At 41.8% G+C, this 20866-nt stretch overlaps 2 protein-coding genes across 15 annotated transcripts in view; both read left to right on the top strand.

Moving 5' to 3' along the window:
- The window catches only part of TCP11L2 (t-complex 11 like 2), a 40053-nt gene extending 35311 nt beyond the window's left edge, over positions 1-4742 (top strand). For all 7 annotated transcript variants that reach the window (XM_022599782.3, XM_089921228.1, XM_022599781.3 and 4 more), the window contains one exon: positions 4016-4742. In XM_022599782.3, coding sequence (XP_022455490.1) covers positions 4016-4260 — 245 coding nt within the window. In that variant the 3' untranslated portion in view covers positions 4261-4742. The remainder of the gene's footprint in view (positions 1-4015) is intronic.
- A 6150-nt stretch (positions 4743-10892) lies between these two features.
- POLR3B (RNA polymerase III subunit B) overlaps positions 10893-20866 on the top strand; it is a 115186-nt gene continuing 105212 nt past the window's right edge. For 4 of the 8 annotated variants that reach the window (XM_089921219.1, XM_089921222.1, XM_089921218.1 and 1 more), the window contains exons 1-5: positions 10893-11065; positions 14629-14661; positions 18492-18548; positions 18633-18697; positions 20787-20862. In XM_089921219.1, coding sequence (XP_089777345.1) covers positions 10994-11065; positions 14629-14661; positions 18492-18548; positions 18633-18697; positions 20787-20862 — 303 coding nt within the window. In that variant the 5' untranslated portion in view covers positions 10893-10993. Of the gene's footprint in view, positions 11066-11233; positions 13635-14628; positions 14662-18491; positions 18549-18632; positions 18698-19800; positions 20863-20866 lie in introns of those variants that run through there. The other 4 variants (XM_089921221.1, XM_022599812.3, XM_089921220.1 and 1 more) reach the window with 4 other exon arrangements.

A 20866-nucleotide genomic window follows, 5' to 3' on the forward strand; every position in this document is an offset into this window, starting at 1 on the left:
CTCAGCACTGCCTTCCTCTGGGCTGGCTGTCTCCATGGAGGGTCTCTTCCCAACACAGCAAGATGACTTCAGCTCCAGCCTACATCTTTCTGTGTTTAAGTCAAGCCAAAAAAAAAAAAAAGGAGTCAGTTTCCCTCCCCTCTTAGCTCAGACGGTGACCCCAGAATTGAGTCTCATTGGCTCCAGACGGTGGTCATGTCCCATTGTTGACTCATTCATGGTGGCCAGAAGGGAAGAAACTTAAACTTGAGACGGGTTCAATTCCTGGTGAACACCTGGTCTGAAACTAGGGAAGAGATTGTTTTCCCCCAAACAAGATCAGGGTGCTGTGGCCTTAAGAAGGGAAGAGGGTGCTGTGGGACACAAAGCTGGTGTCTACTGCAGAGGGTGAGGAATGGACCAGACAGAGGAAAGAGTGTGGCATTCGAATATACTAACATTCCAGGACTAATCTGCAAGTTTTCAAAGTACAGCACTGACTTCCCTAAGAATACAAGTACTTGCTATTATTTAGTTGAGGCTCTTAAATAGTTTCTCTCATTCTTATCCCTGGGGACACGGGATGCTGGCGATCTAGGCCACCCAGGCCACTTAATAGCTCTAGGCTTCAACCCCACCCCCAAGAAAAGAGCCGTCTGGTGTGTAGCATGTGGGCTGCTGAGGGGTGACGGGTGAAAACAGTAACACACACAGCATAACCGCAGCTGCCTGTGGCTGAGCCCTTCCCTGCGTAACCTTCACTGCTGACATGCATCTCATGGCCCGTAGTCTCCAGCTGAACGCTAACAACAGGGAGACGGTGTTCCCCGGAGAAAGAGGGGCAGGCTGTCTGCAGTCTGCCACGTACCAAGAGACCCCCCACTAGTGCACAGGCCTCACGAGGACGGGGTGCATATTTGCTCACTGCTATTTCCCCATACCATGCTGGGCCCAGAGATGACCTTTAATAAATATCTGTGGAATGGGTGAATGCATGGAGACTTAGAGCAGTTAAGTAACTCACCTGAGGTCGCATAACTAGCAGGTTGCAGAGTATGGCTTCTTCCTGAGCCTCTCTGACTCATATTCTTTTTTTTTTTTTTTTTTTTTAACAGAAGAAATTTATTTTCTTACAGTTCTAGAGGCTGGAAGTCTGGGGTCAAGGTGCCAGCGTGGTTGGGCTCTGGTGAGAGCTCTCTTCTTGGCTGGTAGATGGTTGCTTTCTTGTTGTGTCCTCACATAGCAGAGAAAGAGGAAGAGGAAGAGGAAGAAGTGTAAGAGAGAGAGAGGGTGGGGTGGGGTGGGGAGAGTGACTCATATTCTTAACTGCTCTAATGGGCACTACAGTCAAAGCTGGAGCCCTGCTGCTCATTGGCAGCGTGGCCAGAGCATTGGGTGTCCTCCATGCCCTTGCTTTAGATCAGGGAAGTACTTGCAATGTCAAGGGAGAGGGAAGCTGGGATCCAGGAGATGCCCCACCCCGAGGTGGCCTCTTAAAATCCAGTCAAGCAACTTTTTTCCACCCAGCTCTCCCCAGTCCAAGTTTCCTGTTCTTTTGCAGACTGGAAGTATTTTGTAACCTCATTCAAAGTATTGTTGCCTAGCAACATGAATGACTCACTTGAGCGCCCCTCCCTGGGCTCTGGAAGCCAAGGGCACGTCTTTGGCAGGGGCTCCATTTGGCTGCTCCTAAATGGACAGACGCTTCTGTCACCTTAGTCTTGGCCTAAAAACTGTGACTCATCCACAGAGGAGATAGAACCACTTGTCAGCATAATAACAGTTTTGAAAAAGTTTCATTCTTTAAACAGCCTTGTGAAAAGTGTTTGGACCGTATCTGTGATGAAAATAGACCCAGCTTCTGAGAGTCGACCAGCCAGCCTAACGGGGAATTTAGCAGACAGTTTCCTCTTAATTCTCTGCCTGCAGAGGAGCTGGAATACATTAAGCACTTAGAGGGATCCCTGGGACAGAAGAGGGGCTCCAATTTACCCCTGCCTTTCCTCCCCTGTAGTTCATGGTATCCACAGTCTGCCTTCTTTTGTTCTTACTTGATGTGCTATTTGTCTACAATGGAATTAAAACTCCCACTGTGTTCTTAGCCATTAAAAAAGGTAATTAGAGAGGGAGTTTTCCTTCAAATGATTTTTTTTCAAATATATACCAAAACCATGTAAAAATGATTTATGGATTACCTGCTGTGTAAATTATTTGCATGCTAATAGCCACCTACATTTTTAAAAAGTAATTTTCAATTATACAAGTGATACATCCATGAATAATTTCCTCTTGTTGACAAATTATGGATAAGGCCCAAGTCATCTTTGACTGCCTTCTCCAGCCCCCATTCCTCTCTGGCTCCCATTGCTTTCAGTTTGGGGTTTATCTTTATAGACCTTTTTCATTCCAGTCTCACTTTAATTCAAGCAGCATTTATGACGTGCCTGCCACATGCCAGACCAGGGATATTATAAGACAAAAAAATAGCCCTGACCCTTAGAAAGCCCACTGTCTAAGAAGGGAGAGATAAATTCTCAAGTAACAGTAATATGGGGTGATAGTGTAACAGTTGCTAGGAAAAGCCACAGAAAGGAGGTGACTTTAGCATCAGCATTGAAGTATGCTCTCGACTTGTGCAGAGATGAGGTGAGGTGGAAAGGCATTCTAGTAAGAGGAAACAATTTGGGCTAAGATACGGACATGGGACACTGGGGACTTTGAGTTCTAGGTCAAGTCTGGCGGAAACGTGTGATTTTTGGGAGAAGTGTTTAGAGATAAGTTTCAGCAATATAGTTATCTGTATTCGATGGAGTGTATTTTCCTTAGTAAACTTCCTTATTTGTGAGATTTCTGTTTCCAAAGCCAGAGAACATCCTTGGAGCAGCATGGGCTGGGGCATGTCAGGCTTGTCCAGTACCATTTGTCCAATACCACCGCAGCTTCACTTATTTATGCATTTGCGTGCTTTTGTGAAGTCGTCTCAAATGCAGATACACTGAGGCACTGAAGCAGGAAGAATGGAGAAGGTGGCAGTGCCGGTGGGGTGGCCCTTCCTTAGTGACTCCAGATTGTTGCCCACATGGGGGGTGATCATATAATTTGTTTTCCACCCCAGGACACTTTTGAGAGTGCTCTTTTTAATTATGCCAGGACAGCAGGTGTCAACTTTAACTGTCCTGTGAAAACTCGGATGTGTGCTCACCCTTGCCATGTGGCAGTTTGGGCCCCCAAGTTTGCCAGATCTGTAGATTTTTCAAGAAGAACCAAAACTTTGATTTTCTATGTGAAATCCCCTCGTTTTAAATGACTTCTATTTTTAAAAAACACTACGTGGACCAAACTGGCAGTGCCAGTTTACAAACTCAGCTTTAGGATACATAACTAAAATTATGGACGTTGAGTTTTTGTAAAAGATTCCCCACCCCCACCCTGAAAATGCTATGCATGTTTTGTTAGCTAGCTATTACTGCATAACAAATCACCCCAAAACTCCATCTGTCATTGCTTACAAGTCTGTGGGGCAACTGGGTAGTTCTTTTGATCTTGCTGGACGCACGCGTGCATTTGTGGTCAGCTGTGGCTTGGGTGGGTAGCTCTGCTGATCTTGCCTGGGCTCTCTCAGGTGCTTGGGAGTTGGTTGGCTACAGGTTGGTCTAGGATGGCCTAAGATGGAACAACTGGGCTTCCCTCAACATGGTCCCTCATCAGGCCCAGGCTTGTTTACATGGTGGTGGTAGGCAGAGAGAGTGGGTTCCAACAATGCCTCTTGAGCACGGAACTCACATACCAGCACTTCTGCCACATTCTGCATTGGCCAAAGCAAGTCGTAAGGCCATCCCTGCTCCAAGGCATGGGGAAACAGACTCCAGTCTTTGATGGGAAGAGCTGCAAGGCTGCTTTGGAAAGGGCACGAATATAGGGAGAGGTCAAGAACTGAGAATGTTGCCGCAATCCACATACCACAATTACTGTTCTCATTTTTCAAAATCACGTGCTTTAATAATGGGACAGATAAAGATGCCTTCTTTTTCCCCAGAAAAACGAATCCAGCTATACATGAAAAGCCTGCTTTGTCTGCCAAACCCTCAAAAATGCATGCCTGCCGTGCCAGGAGGCCTCACTGTCGTTCAGCAGGAGCTAGAGGTGCTAGGCTCGCAATATGCAAGCATTGTGAATCTCAACAAACAAGTGTATGGACCATTTTATGCAAATATACTTCGAAAGCTGCTCTTTAGTGAGGAAGCCACGGGGAAGGCGGAAGCTTCATCATCTACTAACTAAAGAGGAACTGACATTGGATAAGAGATTGGAAGCCCAGCACTTAGGTACCCAGTCTGTTTCCATCAATGGCATTTCAGATGCAGCACGTCCTCAGTCCTGTGTGTGGCACAGCGTTAGCCCGAATCTGTATAATCCAGTAATATTAGCATTGCAAAGACATGCACGTCGTAATGACCCTGTTTGTGCACTATCTACAAGTCCAAAAGAGATGTTTTTAATGAACAGCAAGCAATTTGTAATTAATTATATTACCTATATAATACTTGTAAATGTTTTCTTAAGCATATATATCTGGCTTATTCATTCAACCTGTAAGGAGTTGTGTTTCACATCAAATCTAATGATTTTTTTTAACTTTGGTACAGCTTCTTAAGGGGTTGAAAGTTGTGAACATAACCAAGGGGATTGATGTTCTGAATAAATGATGTGAAGTAAGGGATAATCGTATTTTAAATGTACAATTAAATTTTATTAATGTGTAATAGGAGCTTACGTAGTATAAGTCCTCAAATTCTACAAATATACCAAATCACACTTTGTGATACCAATTGTCAGTATTTGTTTAGAATTTCAATGTATTAAATACATTTTAAAGCTACATACAAATTTTAGATAAAACCTCCCTTGTTCATTTAGTGAAAATAGAAACAAACCCCTTCTAAAATTTTATTCTAGAGGGTGGATTCTTCTCACTTATCCTGCTCTCTGAGGGAAACAGTTTTTGCACACATCTCTTCGTGAATGTCCCTGCATTTCTCAGGCCACTGATAAGGTTTATATAAGATTTTAATATTTTTACATAAGGCAGGAGTGGTTTGAATTGTTTTACTTGTAAGAAGAAAAATTGATAAAACAAGATCCCCATTCTCAGTGAAATTCATGTCTGAAAAAGAAACAGTTGAACTCTGGAATTTTTAACCATATAATGTGCTAGCAAACGCCTTCTGCGCTGATTAAATTCTTACCTGCTGTGACCAAGATGCTCTTCTAAGTATCATCATCATTTGCCACTCTTATGCATTTAATTAAACTTTGCCAAGCTGGCGCTGGTTGTCAGGATTCTAGAGAAGTCTGCATACTGTCCTGGAATTACATACTTCTTCCGAAATGTTAAGTGAAGCACTACCTTTTGGACGGACTCAGCCTGGAAAGTGCTTTATTTGCATGAAATGCATTTTGATTGTTTGGTTTTCTGAGGACTCATTGAACCTTAGTAATTTGATGGGGAAGAGTGGGTAGGAAGTAAAAAATAATGCTCCTTTCTTCCTCTCTTCCTCACCACGACCTTCACCATTATGGTGCTACCTAATTATTTGATAAAGTTCTAGGAAATGATTGTGTGAGTAAATTATCTCCGGTCTTTACATTTTGGAGGGATCTGCCAGAATTCGAGGAAATTTTGAAAGTCAGTTTTTTTTTTCTCATGTGACCAATACATAAATCAGCCATTCTGTCCATTTGAGCAGCTGTGTATAAATGGAATTTTACTGAAGAGCACATCATTGGTCTCACCCATTGTTTCCCTCTTCCTGTATTTCCATTCTGCCTGTTTCCTATGCTTAGAAACCAAAAGGTGCTGTAGATTTTTGTTTTCATTTTCTCTTACGTTGAAGTAGTTTTCAACTGTGTTCACTTTGGGGCCTGGACAGCAGGGAGGGTGTGACATAGAAATGTAATGTGTAGCATAACTTTTTGTTGCTTTCTGAGGTGAACTGTATATTTAACCAGAAGACCAGGTGATACCCTTTTTTATTATCAGATTGGAATCCGTCTGGTATTCTTATATACTTGATTATACTGAGTTGCCAGCAGGAAAACAATGTGCAAACATTTTTAAAAAATGCATTTAAAATGAAGGGCATTCTGCCTTTTTTTTTTTTTTTTAAAGTGACAAAGTAAATCTCAATGTCTGAAGTCTGGATTCAGGCAACTACATTTATTAGGATTTTAAAATCCTATCCCTTAGCGTGTTGTTTACTTGGTTTTTACTGAAATGTTTACTTTTACTTTTGAGAATTTTCTTAACATGGTCTTGTTTCGTAATGTCAATTTTATTAAACACCATACACACATTTTCATTCTTCTTCTGCTAAAACATGTATTGTGTGCACTAGTTAAATTTTAAAACATTAAAAATTATTTCAAGATAGCTGGTGTCTCTTTGTTTTCTAAACCACCTTTGGGTAACTCAGGGCTGGAATACTGCACAGTCTTTATTGCAGTTGTTTTAGAAGGATTCTTCTGCTGATCATCAGAGCCTCACAGACATCAGGTCATGTTCATTCGTTCATTCAGTCAACAGATAGCTATTGAGCATCTACAGTGTGCCAAGAAGTATCCTAGATCTTTGATACACAGATGACTAGACAGACACTGTCCTGAAGAAGTTTGTAACCTAATAAGAAGGATAAACTTGTGAACAATTGCAATAAAGTGTAATTCAGGCAATAAAACACATACACGTGGTGTTAGAGGACATACTGCCAGACTGTGTTTCGTGGAGGTCACCCTTGAGCTAAAGCATGAAGGGTAGGCAGGAACTTGCCAAGAAAGGGAAAGGCACAAGAGGCCAAGTGCACAGTGGGTACGACGGTGTGGAGAAATGGTAAGCCAAGGGTCCAGCCTATAGAAGAGGGGAAGTGATGAGAGGGGAAACAAGCAAGGTAAAAGGCTTCTGGGATGTCATGCTCAAAAGGGAGGGTTTTGTCCTGAAAGAGATAACCATTGAATCTTTTGAAACAGGAGAAGGTTACAAGCAATTTATGTTTTGGAAGGATTGCCCTGGCAAAGAACACTTGCTGTTGGTGCTAGAATATTCTGTGTTGTGTGCGTATGTGTGTACGCATGAACAACACGTGGCACAAGAGTCCATGTAGAAATGGACTCTAGCTAACAGAAGCAGAAAGAGAGTTTATTGGAGAGGTTTAAGTACCTCATGGAATCTGTTTTACCTGGGGAATTAAGCTTGGAAGATGGGAAGAACCAAGGCAATGCAAGCATAGGACCTCAGCCAGGCTGGATTTAGAGATTGGTTTCTCAGTTGTCCTTGCTGCTTTGCCTCATTTGCTCAAGATTTAAAGTCTCAGATATCAACATTCAGTTGGAAGAATCTCTATCAAGGGCACAGGCTCTAATTTGCAGGGGATGGAACAAGACAGTAGCTGCCCCTTAGACTCCTGTGTTCCCACCAAGGTCACCCAACTAGGGATTTCTTCCAAAAAGGAAGGATCAGAAAGAGAAAAACAAATCCACTATCATGTACACTCATGAGGTCTTTAAAACTTGAATGGGAGAAATGTGTGAAGAGGTCCCCCAATCCAGTATCGCCTCTAAGAAGGACACGAAAAGATGATTCCAGGAAGGGCATAGTCAGTCATTGAAGTCAACCTTTATTGGTGTGTGTAGATGAACTGCTGAGCAAAGCCTCAGCATAACCTTATTTCTCAAATTGTAGTTCAAAGTTTAGGGAAGGTTGGTGTGTGTGTCGCGGACCCTACTCCATTCAGCCACTTAGAGACCCAACTTCCATCCATCTTGTAACTCAATAGTCCCTGAAACCTTAAGCGTCTCCTTAATCACTCAGAAGATAAGGGAAAGAAAAGGATCACCCACTTCTACTCATGGTACATTGGGCACAACTAACTAGATCGTTAGTTGATGACTAGATGGCTAGATGGTCGTCTGGCCCCATCTAACTGCAAAGGAGTCAGGAAGATGTGCCCAGGAGAAAAGGCGGGTGTGGGTGTTGGGTATTGGTAAGCATTAGCAACAGTCTCCACCTCAGATCCCTCCAGTTTCCTTGAATAAGCTCTATGAATCATCTTTTTATGAAAATAAGTTTATTTTTTTAATGAACAACAGAACTTACTGGGTCCTTGTGTTAATGAAGTGCTGGGCATTGCCTAGTAGACCATGCAGGAATTACCTGATTCCGCCCCCCCCCCCACTTTGGCCATGCCACACGGCATGCAGGATCTTAGTTCCCCAACCAGGGATCGAATCCAAGACCCCTGCGTTGGAAGCGCAATGTCCTAACCACTGGACCACCAGGGAAGTCCCATGAAAATAAGTTTAAGGTCATGTGTCTGCTCTGATCTTTTAGTATTAGCTCCCAGAGCACTGTGTTGAGAGGATTTTGAAGCTAAATCCAGGACAAGCAGTAAAGAATTCTGTGGCTGATTGGCTAAGTATGCCATGGGCGTGGGGAGTGCCATCTTTTGTGCAACATATTTTTTTCACTTGAATCCTTCTTAAAACTAAAATTCAGCCTGTTCTACCTCTGAGGATGTTAGGTACCAACATTATTCAGTAAAAGTAGCATGGGACTGAGAGTCACAGGGCCTGAGTTTGAATTCACTTCTGCTTCTTAGCTATATGACCTCAAGCCAATCTTTTAGTCTCCCTGAACATCCATTTCCTAACCTACCTGACTGCCTCGCAGAGCTATTGTGAGAATCAAATGAGATAATGTATTTGAAATTGTCTACAAACTCTAAAGCATAATGTGGACAGAATACATTACAATAGCTCATTTATTTGTCCTAAATCTCTTTCACACTTCAAGAGGTTTTAGTATTTTGAGAAGTGATGATTGAGTACTTAAGTACATAAGACCAAAAATTGTCAAATCATATCACAACCGTGGTTCATTAAGCCCAATGTTGTCATTGGCAGAGAAACTCAAGGGTACATAGAAGGCTGCAGTTATTGTCCTTGCTGTCAACTTCAAAGGATAGTGACACACCCAACATGTTCTAATTTCATTTAGTAAATCAGGTATGACTTTATCCTCCATGATTTAATCTAACCTTTTAGAATGTACATTTGTACTAGCAACTTGTACCCTCTTGTTCTCTGTTTTTCAAGTGAAGCTTTATCTTTTCATGTCTAAGCTTGGTATGTTAGTCTTGTTCAGCTTTCAAGGGAAAGGGACCTAGCGATTTATCGCAAGGCTTTATGAAGAAGAAAGGAAACCTAGTAATCTGTCCGAGCAGCTGCACTTGCCGGCATGGTAGGGAACCTGAATATAATTTTTTTCTTTCAGAATGTAGTAAAATAATTACCATATTATGGCCTAAGCACTTTATATAAATGATCTCATATAACTGCACAACCCGCTACAAAGCAGGCTCTATCATTTTTTTTTTCTTTTTGGTTGCGTTGGGTCTTCATCGCTGCGCGTGAGCTTTCTCTAGTTGACGCGAGTGGGGACTACTCTTCGTTGCGGTGCGCAGGCTTCTCATTGCGGTGGCTTCTCTTGTTGCGGAGCACGGGCTCTAGGTGCACGGGTTTCAGTAGTTGTGGCTCACAGGCTCTGGAGTACAGGCTCAGTAGTTGTGGCGCATGGGCTTAGTTGCTCCGTGGCACGTGGGATCTTCCCGGACCAGGGATCAAACCCGTGTCCCCTGCACTAGCAGGCAGATTCTTAACCACTGCGCCACCAGGGAAGTCCCTGTAAGTTCACTTTAAATTAGGGATACCAATCCTTTCTCTTCTGCCAACTTGTATTTCTTTCTTTCTTTCTTTCTTTTTTTTTTTTTTTTTTTTGCGGTACGCAGGCCTCTCACTGTTGTGGCCTCTCCCGTTGCGGAGCACAGGCTCCGGATGCGCAGGCTCAGCGGCCATGGCTCACGGGCCCAGCCGCTCTGCGGCATGTGGGATCCTCCCGAACCTGGGCACGAACCCGCGTCCCCTAGCATCGGCAGGCGGACGCTCAACCACTGCGCCACCAGTGGAGCCCCAACTTGTATTTCTTGAAAACCATTCATGGTGATTTTTAACCATCTGTTCAGAAAATTTTAAATTTTCCGTGGAATCATAAACCTATGGCTAGAATTATATTATCCAATCTATGAATATTTTCCTTATGATTTCTGACTATATTGCTATCCTTGAAGGTGGCCACAGCTCAGTGTTATGGATTTACTCACTTTATATTTTCTTCTAAGGTTTTGTTAACATTTAAATATTTAATCCGTATAGTATTTACTTAGATGTATTTTTTTTCTAAATGGCTAATCAGCAGCTCCAACATCAATTTTTGGATAAGCCATCTTTCCCCTGCTCTTTTAAAATGTCATCTTTTCATACTAAATTTCTGCTGGAATTTACTCCTGGATCTTCTGTCTAGCCCTTTTAGAATATAACACTATCTTAATTACTGACCTGTTATGCTCTTCTCTCGAGGTAAGTTAACTCCTCCTCACTTTGTGGTCATTTTAATGATTGTATAATAGGCCATCACACGCATGTACCTTAATTTTTTAACCAATCCCCTCCTACTAGGCATTTGGTAAATTTCCTATTTTTTCCATACTATACAATGTGTAGTTTGGGCTTAAATTAAATGAATTCTATGCCTCGGTGGCTCAAGTTGTGCAAATTATCCAGTTACCGTTTTCTTTGAATTATTTTTAAAATGACAATACGCGTTGTTGGTCTTGATTGTGGGATAAATGCCAAAATCTGTCCGCTGGGGTTTAAGATTACCCAGGGGAGACTTCCGAGCGACACCAGGGGGCGCAGTTTCCAAGCTCCGCCTCAGCCACATCCGGGTTCAACCGCAGGTTCTGACCGAGAGCAGGCGGAACCTTTCTTCCGCGGCTCCAGTTAAGTTGCGCGGCGGGGACTATTTAGGCCACCGCGCACCGCTCTCCACAGGTACAGCAGTTTTCCTGGCGCAGCGAAGGCGCGCGTGAGGGTTCTGTTTGCTCCTTCCTTTGTCGTGAACAGCATGGACGTGCTTGCGGAGGAGTTTGGGAACTTGACCCCGGAGCAGCTGGCCGCGCCGATCCCGACTGTAGAGGTGAGGGCAGGGCACGCGTGGAACGGAAGAGAGGCTGGCATGCGTCCCTGGGAGGCGTTGCCCCGAGAACTCTGGCCGCGGAGGGGGCCGGGTCGCGTCTTCCGCGCATGCTCAGGGCTCCGCGCGAGTCCCCTCCAGAGCCGGCCACTGCTGTGCGTGCAGGGTCAAGCTGAGGGGAGGTGTCAGCCGCCGCGCAGACCCAGCGGCTCTGCGCACGGCTCTCGGGTTGGACGCATTCCAGTGTTCGTGTGTTATCAGGGGAGCACTGACTCTCGCCCACCTTGGGGGGACGTATTGCATCTTTGACGGCTTATAAGGGATAATGAGGTCCAGGGAGCTTAGGCCACTTTGGTGAGGTCCCACAGCTGGCTGTGGTGGGAAAACCAGATCGTCTGAATCCCAGGCTAGTAATTTTTTCTTTTCACCGGGAACTCAAGTTTGGGCTGCAGGAGTATTTTAAACGCCGAGAAAATTTACTCCAAGTTTTGCCTAGGTGTTTTCGAGGGAGTAGCCCCGTAGCTTTCATCAGATTCTCAGAAGTTAAGGATAACTGCCCTACAGTGAGCTGCCTAATGAAGTTCAGATGTTGACGTAATTTTATTTTCTGGAAAGGTACATATAACTTCTCTGGGCCTCAAAATCTTAGTTGGCATGGGATGGGAAGTGGAGAAATAGTCAAGGGAGAGATTCAGGTAGAGGGAACAGGACACTGGAAACCTGGAGGCAAGACCATCTGTTTTTAAGGAATTAAAACAAATCCAGTAGTACTGGAGTGGAGAAAAGTAGAGGAGAGATTTAAGGGTGACAGATAAGGATCCTGATTATGAAAGGTTTTGTTAGACATCTAAAGGAGGGCTGGGATGCCATTGACAAGTTTAAGGAGGAGAATGGCCGACAGGATCAGTAAATCTGTTTCTTTAATAGTTATTCGGCAAATAAGGGAATTACAATCAGCCTGTTAGATTCAATCTGTGTGTGCCTGCAATACACTGCTGATCTTCATTGGGCAATACTGGATTTTTAACTTTTTTTTTTTATATTGGAGTATAGTTGATCTGAATTTTTAGCTCTTGAACAGCTATTTAAGAGCCAGCATTTACTGAGCACGTATGTGCCAGCTCTGTTCAAGCCTAACGAGCATTATGTTATTTAATCATCTGAAGCAAGTAATATTTTTGCCCCATTTTGCCAATGAAGATTTTTAAGGCTCAGAGAGGTTAAGTAACTCACCCAGTTTCAGAAGGTTGTTAAATGGCTGATCTGTATTTTGGACCCTGGCAGTCAGACTCCAGAGCCCTCATCCTTAACTGCTGACTGGACTGCTTCTCCAGAGAGCTGAAGGAATAAGCCTAAAGGATTTCTGTGTCTTGTCTGAATTTGCACAGCTGTGAAGGGACCAGTACTACATTTCCAGTCTTCTGATTCAGGAATAACAGCTCCTTTTCTTGGCCCCCTGCATCCAATCCACCGTCCCATCTTAAGGGCCCCCAACTACAAAATGTACTCAATTCTGAAACTTCCTTTCTTCTGTTCTCCAAGTCTGAACCACTGTCATCTCTTATTTCCTAGGCTCCTGACTTGTCCCATTCCAACAGTCTGTTCTCTGCTCTGTAGCCAGAGCCATCAGTTTAAACAGGCAGATATGATCACATTGCTCCCTTGGTTAAAATTCTTCAGTCTGCCCATTGCTCTCAGGGCAAAATCTAAAGTCCTTACCATACTTATATGAGTCCTTTTCTCATTTTGGCCACTGCTTACTTCTCTAACCTGTTTCTCCCCCCCCCCCCACACCCAGATCTCCTCAAGATCTTTCTACTCTCCTCATATAGTCTTCTCTGATTTTTCTCGCATTCTTCTGTGTAGATTTACATACAGTAAGATGCATGAGTACTAAGTGTTCATTTACATTAGTTTTGACAGTTATGTATACCCAAATGACTAGCACCCCATACAAGATATAGAACATTTTCAGCATCCCACAAAGTTCCCATTTCAGTTTGTGCCCTACCACACCTTTTGATTTCGATCATCATAGATGAGTTTTGCCAGACTCAACTTCTATTTTTTTTAAGATTTGACTTTTTTTTAGAGTAGTTTCAGGTTCACAGCAAAATTGAGAGGAAGGTATAGAGATTTCTTACGTACCCCCTGCCCCCACCTACCTTTTTTCTTGAAAAATGTTTTTACTTTTTCCAGGTCGTCTGCCTCCCTCTCAGGCCATTCCTCAGTCTTCTTTGCTGGATGTACTTTCTGCTCCTCATCTCTAAACGTTGGAGTGTTTTTGATCTCACTTCATGGAACTCTTCTCCACGTGATTTCATCTGTTACATGGCTTTAACTACCCTCCATTTGCTGACCTCTCCCTGATTTAGATCTCCAGGCCACTCTCTTCCCAAGTTCCAGACCTATATTTGTTGTCTATTTGGCATCTCCAAATAGACAAATGGATATCTCAAACTTCACATGCCCCCAACCAAACTCCTGATGACCCCTGCACACCTAAACCTGCTGCTCTGACAGCATCCAGACATCCAGCGTCCTCCTCATCTCCAGAAATGGCAACTCTAAGGTGTCCGTCTCAACTCTTCTTTCTCTCAGAGTCTCCATCTAATCTACTGTCAAGTCCTGTTGGCTCTAACTTCACATTGAGTTTCCTAGCCAACAGTTTCTCACTACCCATATTGTTATCAGCCTGGAGTATTGCAGTGAACTCCTAAATGATCTCCCTCCTTCTAACCTTGCCTGTTCTCACCCCAGCAGCTAGAGTGATCCAGTTAAAATGAGTCACATCATCTTGTCACTCTTTTGCTCAAAACCTTCCAATGCTTCTCCTGTTACTCAAAGTAAAAAAGTTTACAGTTCTTGGGAAGTCTTACATGATCCTGGAGCCCTTACTCAGAAACTGTGTATTCTTACTTAAGACTCAGTTCTAACCATTTGTCGGATTTCCCATTAACAGATTAGATACCATTCATGAAGAGTCTTATCATGGTAGGCTGTTTACGACCTCAGGAAGGTGTGAAGAGCAGGCCTAAGAACTCAAGAAGTGTGGCAGTTTGCAACCATTTAAAGTAGGAGGTGGTCACCATGTGATATCCTTCTGCAGCCTGAGCTCTGACCAGGCACTAGTTGAGAAAAAATAAGGGGGAGAAAAGAACTCCCTTTGGGTTGAGAGACCTAGCTTCCACACCAGCCTCTCTGAAACGTACTCACCCTTCCTCAGACTGGCAAACCCTGCTTACTCAGGAAGTGTCATGAGAATGAAATAAAGATAAAAAGTACTTGGAATCTTGAGTCACCAAGAAGAGATTAAAGTATATTCTATTTAAGAAATCTGTGGTTTATATATACTTGTGTGTGTACATGTTTGTATACATGTACATACACAGCACATATATGATTTCCATAAAAGTGGTTGCAATGTAAAAATTGTTCGTTTTCATTTACTTTCTTTTGCTTACTGTGATGAAGTGAGTCACTTTGGGTACATTGAAGTAACTGCTCATGAAAATGTTGTGATTGCTAGCACAGAGTTCTGATACTTTTATTGTTCTGATTCACAGGAAAAATGGCGGCTGCTTCCAGCATTTTTAAAGGTAATTAATATTTAATAATAATTAGTTGTTTTTCCAATGAAGAGTGAAGAAGTAAGCCTTTTTTAAAATTAATTTTTTTCACCAACATTTTTTGACTTTGTACAACTGTGTGCTTTTCTAGGTTTTAGAAGTACAAGAAATTATAAGGCAGTATCCCTGTCTATAAAATACTAGTTAGGGGATTGCTAATCTAATTTTAGAGATAGGAAGTAGTATACATTGTAGCATGGCACATGAATAATACAAACCAAAGTGCTGTTGGCAAGAGTGATGCCACAAGTGGTCAGAGAGGGCCTCCCAAAGGAGGTGAGATGTAAGCCACATCTTAAGAGGAAAGGAATTAACTGAGCTGAAAGGTAGGATGCAGGGAGCATGGCTTAATAAAAGTGCTCAGGAGGAGCCTCCAAGGGGTCTGTAGGAAACAGAGTCCAGTCTGCTTGGCTGGAATGGGTGAGTGGCTAGACAGAGGAACTACAGATTATAAGATTCCTATTATTGAATTTCAGTTTAAAGAGCTTATGCTGAGTAGTAGCAGGTTCCACAATGATAGACCACTTGACACACAGTAGGATGGTTATAGTCAAAAAAAGACAGTAGCAAGTGTTGATGAGGATGTGGAGCAATCAGAACCCTAACGCTCTACTGATGGGAATGTAGAATGTTGCAGCCGCTTTGGAAAGCAGCCTGGCAGTTCATCAAATGGTTAAACATAGTTACTGTCTGATCCTGCGATTCTACTCCTAGGTATATTTACTCAAGATAAATGAAAACATGTCCGTGCAAAAACTTGTACACAGATGTTCATAGCAGCATTATTCATAATAGCCAAAAAGTGTAAACAACTCACATGAACACCAGCTAATGGATGGATAAATAAAATATGGTATATCCATACAATGGAATAGTATTTGGCAATAAAAAGAAATCAAGTGCTGACATATGCTACAACATGGATGAATCTTGGAAGCATCTTGCTAAGTGAAAGAATGAAGACTTGAAAAATGAGTAGAGTTTTGTCCAACTTAGTTTTCTGTTAATAGGCAGAAGGGAGAGTGCTGGGAGATGAAGCTGGGAAGCTGTCAGGGCCAGATTTCTGACCACATTTTATGGTTAAGGAGTTTGATGTGAAGGATTTTGGCTTTTCTTCTAACAGCAATAGGAAGCTCTTGAAGAAGTTTTAAGTAACCAAAAATGAAATAAAATGATAGTAAGGTCAAGGGAAGTTTTTTTTGTTGTTGTTGTTTTTAATTATGACTTTTTTCTTTTTCAAAGGGAACTATATATATATATATATATATATATATATATGCACATACACACATACGCATAAGCAGAGGAGAAGGGGTAGGATTTATGATTCAAAAAAGAGGAGACAGTTGGTGGTATGTGGTCCAAGAAGAGGTTGTCTACTACATATTGGCATTTGCCATCTCCCTCTACAAGGATTAAATCATGTGCTGCTACAGCTGCTGACTTTCAACCCCCCTGAAAGGAGCTCAGGGTGGAGAGCAGAAATGAGGCCCTCTGTGCTCTGGGAAAAACTGGCAAAACAGGTCTTCAGATAGTTAGATATATATTTTTTAAATTTTATTTTATTTATTTTTATTTTTGGCTGCGTTGGGTCTTCGTTGCTGTGCACGGGCATTCTCTAGTTGTGGTCAGCGGGGGCTACTCTTTGTTGCAGTGCATGGGCTTCTCACTGTGGTGTCTTCTCTTGTTGCGGAGCACGGGCTCTAGGCACACGGGCTTCAGTAGTTGTGGCGCACGGACTTAGTTCTTCCGTGGCACGTGGGATCTTCCCGGACCAGGGGTCGAACCCGTGTCCTCTGCCTTGGCAGGCAGATTCTTAACCACTGCGCCACTAGGGAAGCCCAATAGTTAGATATTTTCAGGAGCCAATTGTATGAGCCCAATTCTTGCATCTCCTCGTATCTAGAAAAGCACTAAAATCCTTCATGGTGATGTCTGCACCTCGTGACTAGCAGTAACCTTCACGAGAGTAGCAGAAACCTTCTGCAAAAAATATGTGCTTGATTGCATGTACTCCCCCTTCACCAAAATCACATATATACTGACCTTCCCCCCTGCGTCTCTGGAGAAGTTTCTCAGAGCTATCTGTGATGCTGTCTCCTGGCTGTAGTCCTCATTTTGCCCCAAATAAAACTTAACTCGCAACTCTCATGTTGTGCATTTTTTTTAACTCGACAGTTACTATGTCAACCTTGAAGGGACTTGAACCTTCAATCTTCTGAACTGTCGACTAGAATATTAGTGCTTAGGTGGCAGGTGCCAATGGAAAATGCCACTTTGTAGTTGACAAGGTAGAGAACTTAACAGAGACATGAGACTACAGCTATTTCATTCATTTAAAGTTGGGGTTCTCTTTTACTCAGACCACCTTGAAATATATTTGTCCAAGAACAAAAATATAAAGATTTTTAATATGTAACTGAAGACAGGAACTTGAAGCTTGTGAGGCTGCAGTGCTGTGGGCAGGTAGAATCAAGACTTGGAATGTTAGGTTGGGGTGACAGCAGTGAAGAGGGACTCATGTAAGTCCCTCTTAGTTTTGCACAAGTACCAAATGGGGTGTGCTTGACTTAATAGCATTCTTTTGTGAACATAAAAAATTACTTTTGAGTTTTAGTTGATCAGCCTGTAACGTGACCTTGTTTTTTAATAGCAGCGGTAAAATATCCAGAATGAGGGAGGTGCGTAGTAGCCCCACTGTACACTGGTCAGGCTGTGGAGGATTAACATCCATGTGATGACAACGTACAGCCCACTCAGGAGCGGTTCATGGGCTGCTGAGGGGTCTGGAAGGCATGCCTGTGAGAAATAGTGGAAGTGCCTGTCCAGCCTGGAAGTGAGAACGTGAAAGAGAGATGTGATCACTCAACAGACTGTGGTAGAGCAGGCATTTTCTCCAGAAAAGACAGTTAAGCCCCAGGGGTGGAAACTGTGGGACGGCAGACTGCAGATCATTATAAGGGTGAATTTTTCCCCTAACAATCAGAACTATTTCATAATAGGATGGCTACTTTGTAAGCCAGTGAGATCCTGAATAAGGAGGTGGAATTAAAGCAAAGGCCCTGTGATTATCTGTCTGTTGAGAGTGTTCTAGAAGTGTTGAACTAATTGCGTTTGAAGATTAGTGTAAAATGATGAACATTACAGTCCTTTAAATCCTAAGACTGGATTCTATGTGTTTATCGTTTCAGTGTTTTTCATAGCGCTTTGTGCAGCCATACTGACTTCTGAGATGAAAGGAAGTCGCTGCCAGCTGGTCGATCTTAGGTCCCTGATGTTCACTCTGCTTCCGATTTTAAATGCAATTATTTTTGGTTTTCTTAATAGAGATCCTTGTTTTTTCCCTTCATTCTTCTAAAAGTGATATGAAAGACAGATATGTGGAAATCATAAAACTGCTTACATAGGAGCAAGACAAGAAAGAAAATAGACGTTGTTTGAGGGTTGAAGAGTTGATGCTCAACTGCTGTATTTGTTTCTGGGATCTTTTTTGTAAATTCAAAGCATGTAGGGAAAATCCTGCCTTATTTGTTAGCTCATGGGGAGTCATTAGGTATATTCAGGTACTCATATCTTGAATTCCAAAGGTCAGATTGTTTTTCAGGGAGGAAAATTTGAGGGTGTTCTAGTAAGATGGAGGAGAGATGGAGTGAGGACACATAAATGTAAAGCTTTGCTAAGTAAAATTCATGGATTTTTTTTCTCACTTTGGTTTTGAGGACAATTTATGGATCAGGTGAGATCCATTGTGTAATCTGCTATTTTGTTGCTAACCTACTTTTTACTTTTTATCTGTTTAGGTGAAAGGCCTTGTGAAACAGCATATAGATTCATTTAACTATTTCATTAATGTAGAGGTAAGCATCAGATCTTGGAAAAGGGTATGGTTAAGAATTAACTGGAAGCCAGAGTCTTTCCTCATGTTACTCTTTCCCCTGCAGATAAAGAAAATAATGAAAGCCAATGAGAAGGTTACGAGTGATGCTGACCCCATGTGGTACTTAAAGTAAGGAAGCAACTACTCTTAATTTGCTATTTTGATTATGTCTAACATTTTTTCATAGTGAATGTAGTTGCTGTCAAAACTCTTTTAACATAATTCTCCTTTTATCTGTTTGATAGGAAGATATTTATCAAATGCTTAATTTTTAATTGGTAAGCTAAGGATAACAGGTAGTTATGAGTGAAAAGTTACTGAAACTATTAGGTTTAAACTTTTTTAAAAACAATTTTAGAGGAAAATTACAAAAAGAGGACAAGGAGTTCCCATGTTACACTTCACCCAGTTTATACTAATATTAACATCTTATGTAGCCATAGCATAATTAGCAAAACTAGGAAATTAGCACTGATACAATACTGTTGACTAATCTACAAATCTTAGTTTTCCCACTAATGTCCTTTTTCTGGTCCAGGATTCAATCCAGGACCTGCATTATGTTCAGATGTCATATGTCTCCTTCACCCCCTCCAATCTATGACAGTTCCTCAAGCTCTCTTGGTCTTTCATGACCTTGACACTTTTGAAGAATTCCGGTCGGTCGTTTTGTAGAAAGTCCTTGATTCGGGTTTGTGCGGTATTTGCTTGTGGCTACATTGGGTTATGCCTTTTTGGCCAGAATACCACAGAAGCGATGCTTCATGTCATTCTCACTGTACCATATCAGGGGGTACAGATGTCAGTATGTTTAACGGCTGGTGATTTTAACTTTGTTCACTTGATTAAGATGGTATCTTCCAGGTTTCTCTACTGTAAAGTTACTAATTTTTCCTTCAGTGATTAATCACTATCTTATAAGGTGATCCTTCGAGACTATGCAAATATCTTGTTTCTCATTGCACTTTACCCACTACCTTTAGCATGCGTTGATGATTGCTGTAGCAGTTACCTACAACAGTAATTGCTGTGGTGTTTACCTATTGGCAAGTCTCTATTTCCTTCATTCTTTCTACATTAATATTAGAATTCTGTGAGGAAGAGCTTTTTCTTCCCCTCATTTACTCTCTATCTGTAATTTTATTTATATCAATGTGAACTCATGGATGTTTATTTTATTCTATGCATCATAATCCAGTACTGTCATTGTTTTATTTCTCAAATGGTCCCAGATTTGGCCATAGGGAGATTCATCAAGTTGACTGCTGCATCCTTTCAACACGCCCCTGTGAATTTTCGAGCACTCCTCTACTTCCTGGTACCATGAGATGTGGTTCATCTAGTATTTTTCCTGTCCCAGCCGGGAATCAATCCTTCCTCCAAGGAGCTTTAGTCTCTTTTATTGGAGAGTAGTGTTTAGACACCAAGATATGGGTACTAAAGTCTACTAAAGTAGACAGAGCTATATTTACTTACTTATTCAGTCCTAGGATATACATAAAGTAGTTTCAGAATTGTTAATTCATCACTCTGTGAGAATAACATTTACTAATACTTGTATACTGCTCTTCTGTCTTTGCTGTATCCAATTAAAATACTGTTTTCTGAAGTTACTCAGGTTAGTTATTTTCTTTCTTACCTTTTCAGTGCCGTTACATTATTCATTTGTAGTGCAGTAAGGTTTGTATGCCATTTTGGGTATGTGAGACATTATTATGGTTGTAAGAGTTAGATCTATAGAAAAAAGTCTATTCAGAAAATTGTCCCTCCCCTTCCAGTTCTTCCCACCCTGTTCCCAGTGCTCCCTGTAGGTAACCCGTCTCTTTAGTTTCTGCTTTCTTCTTCCTGTTTCTTTTGCACAAATGAGCACATATATTTTTTCCTCCGTATCCTTTTTTATGAGAACGGTAGCGCACTATAGCTACTCTTTTGCATTTGCTTTTTTCCTTAAGTATCATTTGTAGGGAGCTATAGTTTCAATATTTTTGTAAAGAGATTTACAGTATTCTTTTTTAAAGATAACTTGATAACATTTTCTCTCCTTTGTAAACTGTGTGTTCTATGACTTTAAGATCTCCAATTATAATTTGTTAATTTGTCATCTTCTGCAAGATAAGCATTTGTCAAAGGGCAATCTTGTATTCGGGAGGAAAATAGCTTGATTGTTTATATGTTCTTTGAAGAACTGTAATTGGTTCTGGAATAACTTGCTTTTCAGATATCTTAATATCTATGTCGGGCTTCCTGATGTTGAAGAAAGCTTCAATGTAACTAGACCAGTGTCCCCTCATGAGGTAA

The sequence above is a fragment of the Delphinapterus leucas genome, chromosome 11 (assembly GCF_059928025.1).
Source record: "Delphinapterus leucas isolate spDelLeu-1000000601 "Yukka" chromosome 11, BTC_Dleu_Yukka2, whole genome shotgun sequence".
NCBI lineage: Eukaryota > Metazoa > Chordata > Mammalia > Artiodactyla > Monodontidae > Delphinapterus > Delphinapterus leucas.